This window comes from Caretta caretta, chromosome 9 (assembly GCF_965140235.1).
Source record: "Caretta caretta isolate rCarCar2 chromosome 9, rCarCar1.hap1, whole genome shotgun sequence".
Taxonomy (NCBI): Eukaryota; Metazoa; Chordata; order Testudines; family Cheloniidae; genus Caretta; species Caretta caretta.
In genome coordinates, this window is record NC_134214.1 from 22054833 (window position 1) to 22068026 (window position 13194).

At 41.2% G+C, this 13194-nt stretch overlaps 1 protein-coding gene across 1 annotated transcript in view; it reads left to right on the plus strand.

The window, feature by feature from the left end:
* KPNA4 (karyopherin subunit alpha 4) overlaps window positions 1–12818 on the plus strand; it is a 62009-nt gene extending 49191 nt beyond the window's left edge. The window contains exons 16-17 of the mRNA XM_048862787.2: window positions 9734–9828; window positions 10899–12818. Coding sequence (XP_048718744.1) covers window positions 9734–9828; window positions 10899–10997 — 194 coding nt within the window. The 3' untranslated portion in view covers window positions 10998–12818. The remainder of the gene's footprint in view (window positions 1–9733; window positions 9829–10898) is intronic.
* Window positions 12819–13194: the final 376 nt, after the last annotated feature.

Here is a 13194-nt window from a genome sequence, read left to right on the forward strand (position 1 = left end):
TCCTTTCCTATAGAGTGAAAAGGCAGGGTGCAAATGTGTTATGGGTGTTTTGGGGCATCACTTTAAGAGGGATAGTTAAGGTACACTCCCACATAACCTTAACTCTTTTTTTCGGGCTTTGTGACGTTTGGGCTCTTTGAGTAATTGCACATCATATCCATTGTAGGTGAGTTCTTTTTCCCCTCAGTAGTATCCATTGGGGTGGCTTGAGTGCCCTCTGCCGCATGCCGTTGTGTGCTGGTATAAAAGAGCAGAGCTTTCCCCATCCAGTTCCATCTATCACCAGTGATGATTGGTGCAAATGCAGACTTGGTTAATTCAAGTACTTCTCTCGTTCTTCTTTGTATATAGTTAGGTATAGTAAGTTTTTTTTTTTTTAGTCAATTGTTGATGATTGAACAGCTAGGTTTCCATTTTTGGTCTCTTTTGACCCTTTGTCCTCTTTCACTGCTGGTACGGGAATGATACCTTGCTCACCGAGGTTTAAGTCCTGCAAGACTTCTGCAAATCCTGTTCCAGTCAGCTACCTGCATCTGTCCTGCCTGAAAGCTTAGGAGAATCCCACATCAGTCACACATTTCATCTGTAAAAGTTTCAAACCCCACTCAAAAAGAGATAGGGAGGCATGGCTTAAGTTCTTGCTTATGGAAGCAGCACTTCAACCCCCATCAGAAAGGGTCACAGGAGTAAAGTGCCCCAAGTACTTCATCTTCAGTATGGAGCACCCCAACAGATGTCTGCAGTTCCTCAGTCCCATTCCCCTGTACCAAAAAAAAAACTTCAGACCTTTCTCAGGTTCCACCTCTTGCTCTTCTGCGTTGGCACTGAAGCATGACCGAGGCAGACGCTCCACAAAGGCGTTTGAGAGAGAGGCCATCCCTGGAAAGCTCGTCACCTCCCAAGGGGGTCTCACTGCCTCCGGACTCTGTGCCATGTTTAAGGCCATTCCTTGAAGGACAGTTGCAGACCCAACAGCCGGTGCCAGTCCCAATCACCCTGGCAGCACATGCAGTTGCAGAAGACTTGCTTAGCCTCTTAGTACTGGTATTGCCGACAGCAAAAGGCTCGCAGCCAGTGCCTGTGCCTGCAACTTATACCTCACCACATCTAGATCCTGTGATACCATTACTCAAACCTCTGTTGAAGCCTGTCTTGTTGAGAAGAGAGCCTCCTATGATTTTTGCAGTACTGCTATCACCGGGCTCAGACTGTCTCTCATCAGTCCCATCTGCATCGACCACTACTTTGCCTCAGGCATTTGACTCTTTGGACACAGAAGTGAAGTCCTCTCTATCTTGTCCAGGACACTACATCTCCTATCAGAGTTGTTGGGACCGTGGGCTATCCAACAACCCCAGCACTGGGTCCAGGCTTATATCAATGGCCATTCTGGCACTGTGGAGCCTTCCCCTCCAGCCAGGTCCTCCCCTCAACATTCTTGGACACAGTCATGAAGCGTGCACCAGACACACCAGAACAGAGAGCACCATCCCCTGGTACCAAGACTGGTTCCAGGCAGCCTCCCCACCACAACTTATGGACCAGCCACCATCTCGGATGAGAGAGGCTCATCCCATCTAGTCACCTCTTCCAAATAGGCATTTTGATGGGATATTCAAGGACAGTGTACTAGCTACCTTAGTTCTGTCTGTTCCCCATCTTTTATTTACCAATCCCTTACCTCGCTTCCTAAGTGCATGGGCCCGCATAATGTCAGATTGGTGGGTCTTAAGCGTGGTAGAACGGGGGTGTACCATCCAGTTTATTTCTACCCTTCCCCTGTCCCTCTTCAGGAATCACTCTCTCACGAGATTGCCCTTCAGCAGGAGGTCCAGTGTCTTCTTCAGGCAGGGTCCACAGAGGAAGTTCCATTGTCCCTCGGGACAAGACTTCTATTCCCTCCATTTCCTGATCCCCAAAGCAAAAGGGGGTTTCGGGCCTATTTTAGATCCAAGAGAGCAGCTTACCTTTCGGGGAAAGAGAACATGGTAGCAGATCAGCTGAGCAGATCCTTCTCCAATCAACTTAACCAGTCATTACATCCAGAGATAACTAAGTCCATCTTCCATCTGGGGGAAACTCCCCAAGTGGATCTGTTTGCGACAAGAACCAACAGAAAATGCTCTCAGCTCTGTTCCTGGAGAGGGCTCAGCCAAGGCTCACTGACAGATCCCTTTCTCCTATCCTGGAAGCATTTCCTTCCATGCACCTTCCCTTCAGTTCCTTTACTGCCCAGAATAGTATTCAAAATAAAACAAGACCGTGCTCACCTCATTCTTATAGCACTGCATGGCCTTGTCAACATTGATACTTGACAACTCCTCTAACTCTCCCATTAGATCTAGACTTAATCCCAGGGGACCATGGACATCTGCTCCTTCCCAAGCTCTCCATCTAGCAGTGTGGCTGCTTCATGGCTGGAGCCTTTTGGAAAAAGTCCAAAATGTGCTTCTGAATACCAGAAATCTCTTGACTAGAAATACTTAGCCAGGTAAGTGAAAGCTCTTCTCCATATGGTATTGTAGGAAAGATGTATCTCCAAAACGAGCACTCCCCACACCCGAGTGGCATAAGTTTTTGCCAACGTAAGTGGTAATGTAGACATGGCCTACTTTTTTTTGTCATTTAATTTCTGGGGGTGGGGTTACAGAAAGAAAACTTGTTAGCATAAGTCCTTGTGTTTTACATGCTAACTACAAGTGCCAAGTGGACTACTAATCCTTGGCTAGTCTGAGTTTCCCCATACGTTTCCCTCCCCTACTCCCATAGTCTCTCTAGGTTTAACACAGAGCTCTACACATCCATCTGCAGCATAGAACACACAGAGGTGTGAAGTGGCCCATTCATCTCAATGTGATGGTCTCATCTGAATGAGAACACCTGAAGGCAGGGTGGATTTGATTTAAATCAAATTGCTTTGAATCATTTAAATCACTAGTCAGGAAGACTCGATTTTAATCATGGATTTCTACATAAAAGTGCATTCTTGTTGGTTGTTATAACCTTAATACATATTCTTCACAACTCAGAGATAGATGTAGGTTTCAGTTTTAGAAGGTACACACTATACATTTTTAAAGTGATTTATTTTGAAAACTTTTCAGTGTAGTTTTACAGCTATATCAGAAGATGAATGCTTGGTTATTTCATTTACCAAAGGTAATTGAAGCAGATATTTATGAAGTCATTAGGAGGTGAACTATCTCCAATTCAACATGTTAATCATTAATATGTGGAGGATTTTTTTGCCTTGTTGTATTTGGATGAGAACATCACCAGACAGAGATTTTTAAATTATTTTATTTAACTAAAACAACATTATGTATTCTGGATTTTTTCTTCGACAGCAAACATATAATAATTTAACAAAATAAGGATATGAATTTTTGAATTTAGTTAAACGTTCAAGTTTTTTAAAATCAGGGGAGTTTTTTTGTTAAAATTGTTTTTAACTAAAATAGTTAAATGAAATATTAAAAAAAAAAATTTAAATCAACTATGTCAGCCAGGTCAACATGAGAAACTTAAGATATTGGCTTCTGCAGCTAACTTAGTCGTCTTCACCTACATTTTTCTGTTTTTTCATAATCTGGAAAAGAAAAACAACCTTTCCTGCTTTTTCAGGTCCCAAACGATTTCTCAGTGTGGAATGAATTAGTCCAAAGGAAGAAAATATATTCTTTCTACACTGGCAGAAGAAGCTACTGCTGTTAAAAGTGAGATTATCACTTCAATAGTCTCTGAATCCAAGTGCTTAAGTGACTTCCACCAGTTCACTGGTGTGTCTTTCTTTAAAACATCATCAGCAAACATATATTTCTTGAATGGTTCACCCTTAGCTCTGAAGTTTATTGTAGTTGGCATTATGGAGGGATGATTGCTGGATGAGCCAACTCCTCTTCTTCAACAATTAAGGTTTGACCCTGGTACCGAGTATTGGGAATATTTGCAAGAAAACGAGCTGGAGATAGTGCTGGTCCTGTTTGTTTTTTTTAATGCTTGTAATGTAACTCTGTCATTGCGTATTTCTCTTTTTAAGCTCTCACTCAGTTCCTTCCAAATTTCAGCAGCGTCAGCAATAAAACAGCTATTTTGCCTGCATTTTGTTCAAGGCTACAGAAATAGGCTTCAGGGTACTCAGCGTGTGTTCAACATTTCTCTTAAGCCCAATGATGAGAACTTTGGCTGTGACAATGCCATCTATTTTTTCACTATTTTGTTTCACAAACTGTCATCAGATTAGGCCAGTTCTTGATATAGTGCTCAAAACAGTCCACTACTGAGTTTCATCGCACATCTTGTGGGAGAGTTAGCTTGGTTTCTCCCACTTTTTTCAGAGCAGCTGCTGCAAAGCGGTTGTTACAGAAGTATTTTGCAATTTCAACAACATTAGCCTTTATTTCTGGAACACTGAAGTCTTTGGCTAGGAGGTGCATCAAATAAACACTGCAACTGTGTGTTGTTAGCTTTGGACTCTCTTCTGAATTTCTTCCTATCTTGGATACATTTACAGCATTGTCTGTGACCAAGCTGCGTACTACACATTTGAATTTTTTTTCAGTTTGTTATAGCTTTTACTGCTACTACTTGCGCTAAGTATTCTGCTCTGTGTGCATTTCCTGATGTATCAATTGTTTCTGTAAGGAAGACACTCCCTTCTGTTGTCACACAAACACATACAACAGGATCATTGTGGACATTGCTCCACCCATCAAGACTCAGGTTAACAATTTCACCCTTTAGACCTTTTGCACACTGCTCAATTTCTCTTTCATACATTTTATCCAGCAATTTGCCTGCGACATCTGCTCTGTTGTGTGGACTGTATCCTGGTCTTAATGACTGAACCATGTTCATGAAGTGTGGGTTCTCAATCATACGGAAAGGAGAGTTTGTTTCATAAACAAACCGGGCAATGTTTCATCAATTACCTCTTTTTGTAATGTGCTGGTTCTCATCACAATCTTATCTATGGTTGTTTCTGGATGATGGAGATTTTTTTTTGTTTTTGCTACAGGTGATATACTGTGGCTAGGTGACATACGTGACTGAAACACTATCATTGGCAGATAACTCTGAAACTATAGAAAAATGATGGTGATCTTGAAGGCGGATAGTCTTCAGAACCCTATATGTTGAGGATGGATTCTCCTAAACAAAATAAGTCAATGCAGTTATTTAATTATTATTACCATACTGCTCATTTAGTATTACTCATTGCATTCACTGACACTCAGCACTACTTTAAAGGTGAAAGTGTAAAAGGAAGATCTGCCCATTTCAGCTATTTATTTTTTATCACAACTGCATCTAAAATGGTAGTACCATAGAGTAACTACTATATTTTTTCCTCAAGCATGAGAATTCCAGAGTAGGTCAGAAGGAAGACAGTCAGTCCTTAAGAAAGAAGTATGAAATAAGAAAGTTTACCAACCTGAAAATCCTGAATGTTCAGATATTGGGCCAAAAGAAATCTGATGAGGTTCAATAAGGATAAGTGCAGGGTCCTGCACTTAGGACGGAAGAACCCAATGCACAGCTACAGACTAGGGACCGAATGGCTAGGCAGCAGTTCTGCGGAAAAGGACCTAGGGGTGACAGTGGATGAGAAGCTGGATATGAGTCAGCAGTGTGCCCTTGTTGCCAAGAAGGCCAATGGCATTTTGGGATGTATAAGTAGGGGCATAGCGAGCAGATCGAGGGACGTGATCGTTCCCCTCTATTCGACATTGGTGAGGCCTCATCTGGAGTACTGTGTCCAGTTTTGGGCCCCACACTTCAAGAAGGATGTGGATAAATTGGAGAGAGTCCAGCGAAGGGCAACAAAAATGATTAGGGGTCTGGAACACATGAGTTATGAGGAGAGGCTGAGGGAGCTGGGATTGTTTAGCCTGCAGAAGAGAAGAATGAGGGGGGATTTGATAGCTGCTTACAACTACCTGAAAGGGGGTTCCAAAGAGGATGGCTCTGGACTGTTCTCAATGGTAGCAGATGACAGAACGAGGAGTAATGGTCTCAAGCTGCAGTGGGGGAGGTTTAGATTGGATATTCGGAAAAACTTTTTCACTAAGAGGGTGGTGAAACACTGGAATGCGTTACCTAGGGAGGTGGTAGAATCTCCTTCCTTAGAGGTTTTTAAGGTCAGGCTTGACAAAGCCCTGGCTGGGATGATTTAACTGGGAATTGGTCCTGCTTCGAGCAGGGGGTTGGACTTGATGACCTTCTGGGGTCCCTTCCAACCCTTATATTCTATGATTCTATGATTCTATATGTTCCTTTCATCATCTTCAACGAAGCTTCCTCCTGAGAAGGAACACTTCCTTATAATGTTTCACTCAGGCAACCAGGCCTTGCATTTCTTTGTTGCCCTGTTTGCATTTTGCACACATGCCTGTCTTACCCACAGGTAGAGGAACTTCATTAAAATATTCCCAAACTGGATCTCTTTTACGGCCTGCTGCCATTATAGGTTTTCTCTTCTAGTGAGAGAATGGTATGGTAGATCTCAAATCAATGAAGGCTACACTCAGAAAGACCTCAAGACTTCTGGAATACGCTGCTCAAACAGTTCCACTTTTATTTCTACTGCCTGTCCCTCCCTTCTCACATTTATCTCCAGACGACTTCTCCTTGTCGAGATCTATTCCACCCCCAACAATCTTCCATTCATTGAACTTTCTGTAACTTTTCACTTTTACAGAGAGATAAGGGATTGACTCTGTGTACACAAATTTGCAGAGGAACAATAGAGTTGAGGTGTGTTATTTCTCACCTCTATTTTATTTATTTATTTATTTATTTTAAAAAATGTTTGCTGTTATCTTTGGAGACACAAGTCCACTGTTTGAGAACTGCAAAACTAATCATCTCTGATCATATCTTCTAGACTGAGTCCCATTGAGTATATAGAAAGATTAACCTAAATAATCTATACAGAAGCCCCTGGAACACCGTAAGATTGGGTCCCTAATCCATGAACTGTTGGAACTCATTTACAAAACTTTTCTTAAACATTACATGAATATATTGTCTCCTACTATAGAATTAGAATTTATAATCCTTATTCCATTATGAGATCTGAGCTATAATGTATCTTAATTAAAACTATCTTTAGATAGGTTTTTTCCTCAAAAAGCATTTTGTCAAAAAAATTCATTATTTTTTTTTAAATCATTGATTTGTTTATCCACCTTGCTGAAGGAGATGAATATAGTCTGCAAAATGAGAAGTGTGAACTGCTCCATTCATGTCAGCGGGTGTTCTCATCTCCCCTTCACTGTCCGGGAGAGTTTTTGATATGGGTCAAGCATGCCCATTCTCGTCTCCTCACACGAGTGTCAGTAGTGTGTTCTTGGTACATGCTTCAAACATACCTGTTCTAAACTCCCCGTACAGAGGGCAGAGCTTCCCCAGATACTAGCTCAGGTGGGGTGGTGGTAGGGAGTGGGGCTTGACCCTCAAATAAGGCAAGCTCTGTTCCAGAACCCGGCTCACAGAAGGTGTGCGGTTAGACCCCCATAATTTGGCAAGTACCCCCCCTCCCCAAGATCCCAGCTCACATGGTGGAAGGGAGAGGGGCTCAGATCCCACCCCCGAAAGATAAGCTCCCTCCAGAAGCTGGGGCACATGGGGGGGTCAGACACCCATAGATGGGCAGGAATCCCCCAGATCCTGGTGCACATAAAGAGAGGCAGGGAGCAGTGCTCAGATACCTCCAGAGAGACCTGGGCGTTCATCCCAGCTCACCAGGTGGGTCAGGGAGACTGTCTCAGACCCCCTAGATGGGCAAGAGGCCCCAGATCCTGGCACACATGGTGGGATAAGGATCTGGGGGATCTGAGTCCCTCTCCCTATGCACGTGTACACTGAAGGGGTGAATGTGGGGTCCTGTCCCTATTCTCCCCCAGCTCCCTGCCACTTATCCTCATGGGTCCTTCACCTGATCCCCCAACTCCTCTAATGTCCTCTATCACCATTTATCCCTGGCCCCTTGATGCAGTCCCAAAACCCTGACTCTTCCACTCCCCATTGCACCATCCCCTAAAATGCCCTGCTCCTGCAGGCAACTGTTCACATGTCTAATTTTTTAATAAAAATACTTTGATTACATTCCTTCAAAATAAACAAAAATATGCCAGCCAACCTTTTCCCAATTTCTGCTCAAGGTGGGGTTTGAATTGAGGTTGGCTGAGTTGGTCAGATTTGAATAACTATTACTACGTATCCCCTTAAGCCATCTAGCTGGTCTAAAATGTTGAGGTCTAGCAGTCCTGTTAACTTATCTGGCTGCACATGCTCACTATAATTAAGACTACGTTTTAGTCACAGGCAATTTTAGTAAGTCACAGGCAGTAAACAAAAATTAACGGCCCGTGACCTGTCCATGACTTTTACTGTATACCCCTGACTAAAACTTGGGGGATAGGGGGGCCCTTGGGGGGTACCGCAGGTGCACAGGGGGGCGCCACAGATGCTCGGGGGGAGGGTTGGCGGGGCTGGGGCTGGGAACCGCTGCCAATGGGAGCTACAGGGGTGGTGCCTGCCGGCAGAGGCAGCACATGGAGCTAGGAGCTGTGGGAAGGGAGTTCCTGTAGCCCTTCCGGGGAGCCCGTCCTGGGAAAGCAGTGCCCTGCACTCCAGCCCTGAGTACCCCCACACCCAAACTCTTGCTGCTGGGGGTGTGAGACTGCCCCAGCAGCAGCTGGTGTGCCTGGCCCAAGGGCTGCCTGAACGGCTCAGGCAGCCTCTGGGCCTGGCACACCAGCCGCTGCAGAGGTCACAGAAAGTCATGGAATCTGTGACATACAAGGATCCTTAACTGTAGGATTAGGCACGTGAATAGGTCCTGAAGAAGAGCTCTGTGGAGCTCAGAAGCTTTTCTCGTGAACGGCAATTGGTCCAATAAAAGGTATTACCTCACCCACCATGACTCTCATACTTAACTTTGGAATTTGGTTTTGTTATGGATTTACTGACTTTAATCATGAATATTTCAAAGCACTAAAGAGTATGATTCAACTATCTGCTAAAAGTATTAAAAGAAACCTTAATTTTATCTTGATACCAGAGCACACAAAACCCTTTTGACTGTTTCCTGTGACTTCTATGTATTTATACCTTAAAGCCAATTGTCCTTTCAAGATTCCCAATAAAGCAGGGTGCATACTACAGAGCTGATTATCTTCCATGTAGATTAATTTCATGAAATGTAATTGGAAAATATTAAGTCCAGTTCATCCCAGTGACTCTCATTTTAAGATTTCCTTATTCGCACTGGTATTTGAGGTGCCTTTGTAGCTAAGATGAACAAAGTGAAGTTTGAGTACAATCTGTTGAACCCAAATCATTTTTGCAGACTTTTCCCATGATATTTTTAAATAATAAAAAAAGTACTTGATAATTCACAATATCACAGTATAGCACATAAGAACCATTAACTTAGAACTTGTATTATCATGATGTGTATGGAGCAGGTTGTGCTTGGCTGTCAAATATAATAGAGCAGAATCCCGTTTATCCAATCTAATTGGGACCAGGACCAGATCTGATCATCAAAAATCTGGAGAATGGGAAAGTGTGTTGCTGCAGCAGCATCTAGTGGCCACAAGAGAGATTGCCCACTTCTGGCCCTGGAGTCCTGATCAGTTAATGTGGAGAGCCTAACAGAGGGTCAGATAAATGAGATTCTAATTCTACTGTATTTTAATGCTTAATTTAATTCCATCTCTTAAAGGGCTGGAGAAAATTGAACAGCTACAAAATCATGAAAATGAAGACATCTACAAACTGGCTTATGAGATCATTGATCAGTTCTTCTCTTCAGATGATGTAAGTATCTAGTAGCAGTGTAATCTATTCTGCTTTCAATCATATTTAATCTTTTCTTACAAACATGGTTAGGGAAATAATTACAACAGTTCTTAAATCTGTGTGAGCGTTATAGCATTATTTGTGGTTGTCTCTGAGTAACATAGTGTCAGGTTGTGCATTTTTATTATTTTGCTACCAAAGAACATCCTCCCAAAGCTGCAGTATTCTCTCACGTGATACAAATAAATGATTCATGCTCTAAAACAAAACATCTTACTAAAATTATAATCCTTTCTGTCTTTATCAATAAAATAGACTAAAAAGAAAGACATTAATATTGACATCAAGAAAAACAAAATTGGTAGCACCAAATTAGCAGGCTCTATAACTTCAAAAATCCCTGTTTAACTTTATTCAGCAGCCATTTAAAAAGTGAAATCACAGGCTAGAATTAGAGAGTAGGGTATATGAAATGTCTGATACTCACCTCATATAACAAAAACCAGTACATGAACACTGTTTAATCCAGATTCATTTGGACAGCCAAAGTAATACTAACTTACACACACACATACTAAAACAGCATTAGAACTTCAAAAATACCAAAGGCATTGCTGGGTAGTTCAGTCATCTTGAGAATAGTCTGGTGGTGGTCTCATTTTAGAAGTATTCAAATATGTGCCGCTGTCTGTGTGTCCACACTACCATTTTTAGTGTGCTAACTGAAGCAGAACTAGCACGTCTATCTATCCGGGCTGCCCTCTCAATTTTGATTCTTCTTTTCTTGTCCGAATAGTGTTGCTACACCCTCTCTGTCATTCAGTTTGTAATTCATATTTGAATTCATAAAGTGCTTCGGGGTGATTCAGGGTGAAAGGTATGTAAATATAGTATTGCTGATTGTGAGCCATATGGCGTCAGACTACTACAAGTAGGCTACATCAGCATCTATAGTTTAGCTTTATCTATTGTTTAAAAAACTCATCTAGTCTTATAAGCGTTAGAATCGTTCTGTGATGTAAAACTTGTTTCAACTAGTATTTGTCCTCTCTGTACCCATTCAAAGTACTTTTTTGTTTTTTTAATAGATTGATGAAGATCCTAGCCTTGTTCCAGAGGCAATACAAGGTGGAACATTTGGTTTCAATTCATCTGCCAATGTACCAGCAGAAGGGTTCCAGTTTTAGAGTGATATTTTGGTGGTTAGGTACAATGCAGCACTGAATAAAAAATGGTTTGACCCATCAATCTTGGCTCATGGGATCCGCTGCTGCATTAAATCGGGAAAGAAAATGTGAAGATTTCATTTGGAATCACAGAAAAGCCCAAATGAAGTCAAGATGGCGAGTGGGTGCGAGTGAGAATGAGTGGCAAAATGTAATGAAAAACTTCACTGAATGCTTATTTAGATTGTTCAAAGAAAAAGGGCTACAGGTCAAAGATCTTCAGTGCCTGAGAAGGAACAATGACTTACTAGAGCAATTGGGGGGGAAAATGCAGTACTATTATCATCAAGCTTTGTAAGCATAAAAGAGAATAGGATGCCCATATAAGTCCAAGGAGAATGAGCCCAGGCCTTGCTATGAAGCACCGTGTGAATGGACAACATTGAATGAATGTCTGGACTCAGCTGTGGAGCCAGGCTCATGTTTCAAACCTGGGGCTCTTCACTCATGAAGCAGACTCCTAGTCCTGGAGTGGCGTGTGTACGAGAGTATGGTTGTGATGCTGTATGTGAACGCATGCAAGCTTGATTCGCCTTCAGGGGGCTGATAATAAACCTAGTAAATTATCAAAATGAGTTCATAAGTGTTAACTTACACTGGACACACAAATAAAGACCGGTTTAGCAGCAGACTCTGGTTTACTCCTGCAGCCTGTTTTATTTTATTTTTTCCCTGTTTCTTTTAGTTATTTTTAATTTCTTTCCTGTATGGCTTATTATTAGTTGCTTGTAAAGTCAGAATTTTCAGGAAGGCTTCCCTGTGCATTTGCACCAGATGAATGTTTGATGTTATGAAAAGCTTTCCATATCATCAAAACAAATTTATGTAGATTTTTGCATGAAAAAACATACATTTCTCTCCAAATAGACTGTGTTGCAGTACATAAGTTGCCATAATAGTAGAAGACAGTAAAATGTGGTAATAAATTCATCATCCTTTTCATTTTCAAAGATAACATAATGATCTCTTTGCATGTGGTAATCTACAGCATAGCTCATTTTTAGATTTTGTTGAGTCCTGTAACCAAATGTTTCTTTTGTGGTAGAATACCGTGCTGTTCAATGTTACTTGTTTTCAAACTTTGTTTTCTATGAAAATGATATGGAAACTTCTAAAAATGAAATTTGGTGCATATGTACTGCTGAATAAAGACCGAAGAAGAGGTGTGAATAGATGTACAAATCCAATTCCTGGTTTGAATACCTTTAATAATATGCCTAATCTGTCCAATTGTTTTAGACTCTTTTTATCTTAGATGTAGGCAGCCATGAACAATCTATTTTGAGCCACTTTAGAGAGAAAACTTTGTATTTTTAAAACTTGCATAAAAAACATGCAAGTGTTTTTATAATTGGAGTAATGCCTCAGTTTTGAGGTTCTGCACACTAAATTAAAGGTGACATTACAAATTTATACAAAAAGGAGAACTCTTTATAAGGTGGCTCATTGTAGGAAATGCTGTGCCTTCCCCTTTGAGCACAAGTGTTGCATGAACAACAGTTTGCTATAATAAAACATACCGGATTAGTCACCATTAGCATCTATATCTACCTTGTGTTTTAAAATCAACTGGCAATTCTGAAACACTGTAGAATGGATAAAGATTATTTTGTGATCATAACTCTTTGTTGGACTAGAGTATTTTTACAGCATTCCTTGTCATCAGAAACATGGTTAAAGTTTAAAACTAGAAGCAGCAGAAAACTAGCTTGTGAAATTTATCTAAGTAGAGTGCAGGCTAGGCTGTCTTGGGGAAATAAACGTTAAACCTTTAAAACAGCATTGTATTATTTGGTGTGTGTCTTTTTGTATAAACTTGAATTGTAGTGAAGAAGTTAAAAAGCATTTGTGTACACAAGCAGGCAAAAAATAGTTTAACAAAATGTTCATATAAACTGTTACTTCCATACCCTTTTAACCCTTTAATGTGTTTCAGACATACCTCTCAACCTGCCAAAGGCCCAAATATGGGATGCAATATGAGAGACAGACCCAAAGAGAAGAATAGGAACTGTTATTCATGTAGGGAATTTAAGACTGTAAATAGCTTTTTGCAACTTCACTTCCCTGTTTCTTTATATCTAATAAAAATAATATGCAATAATAAGTGAGAAGACACAATTTGTATAGAACATAAATAGGTTCAGGACTAAAATGA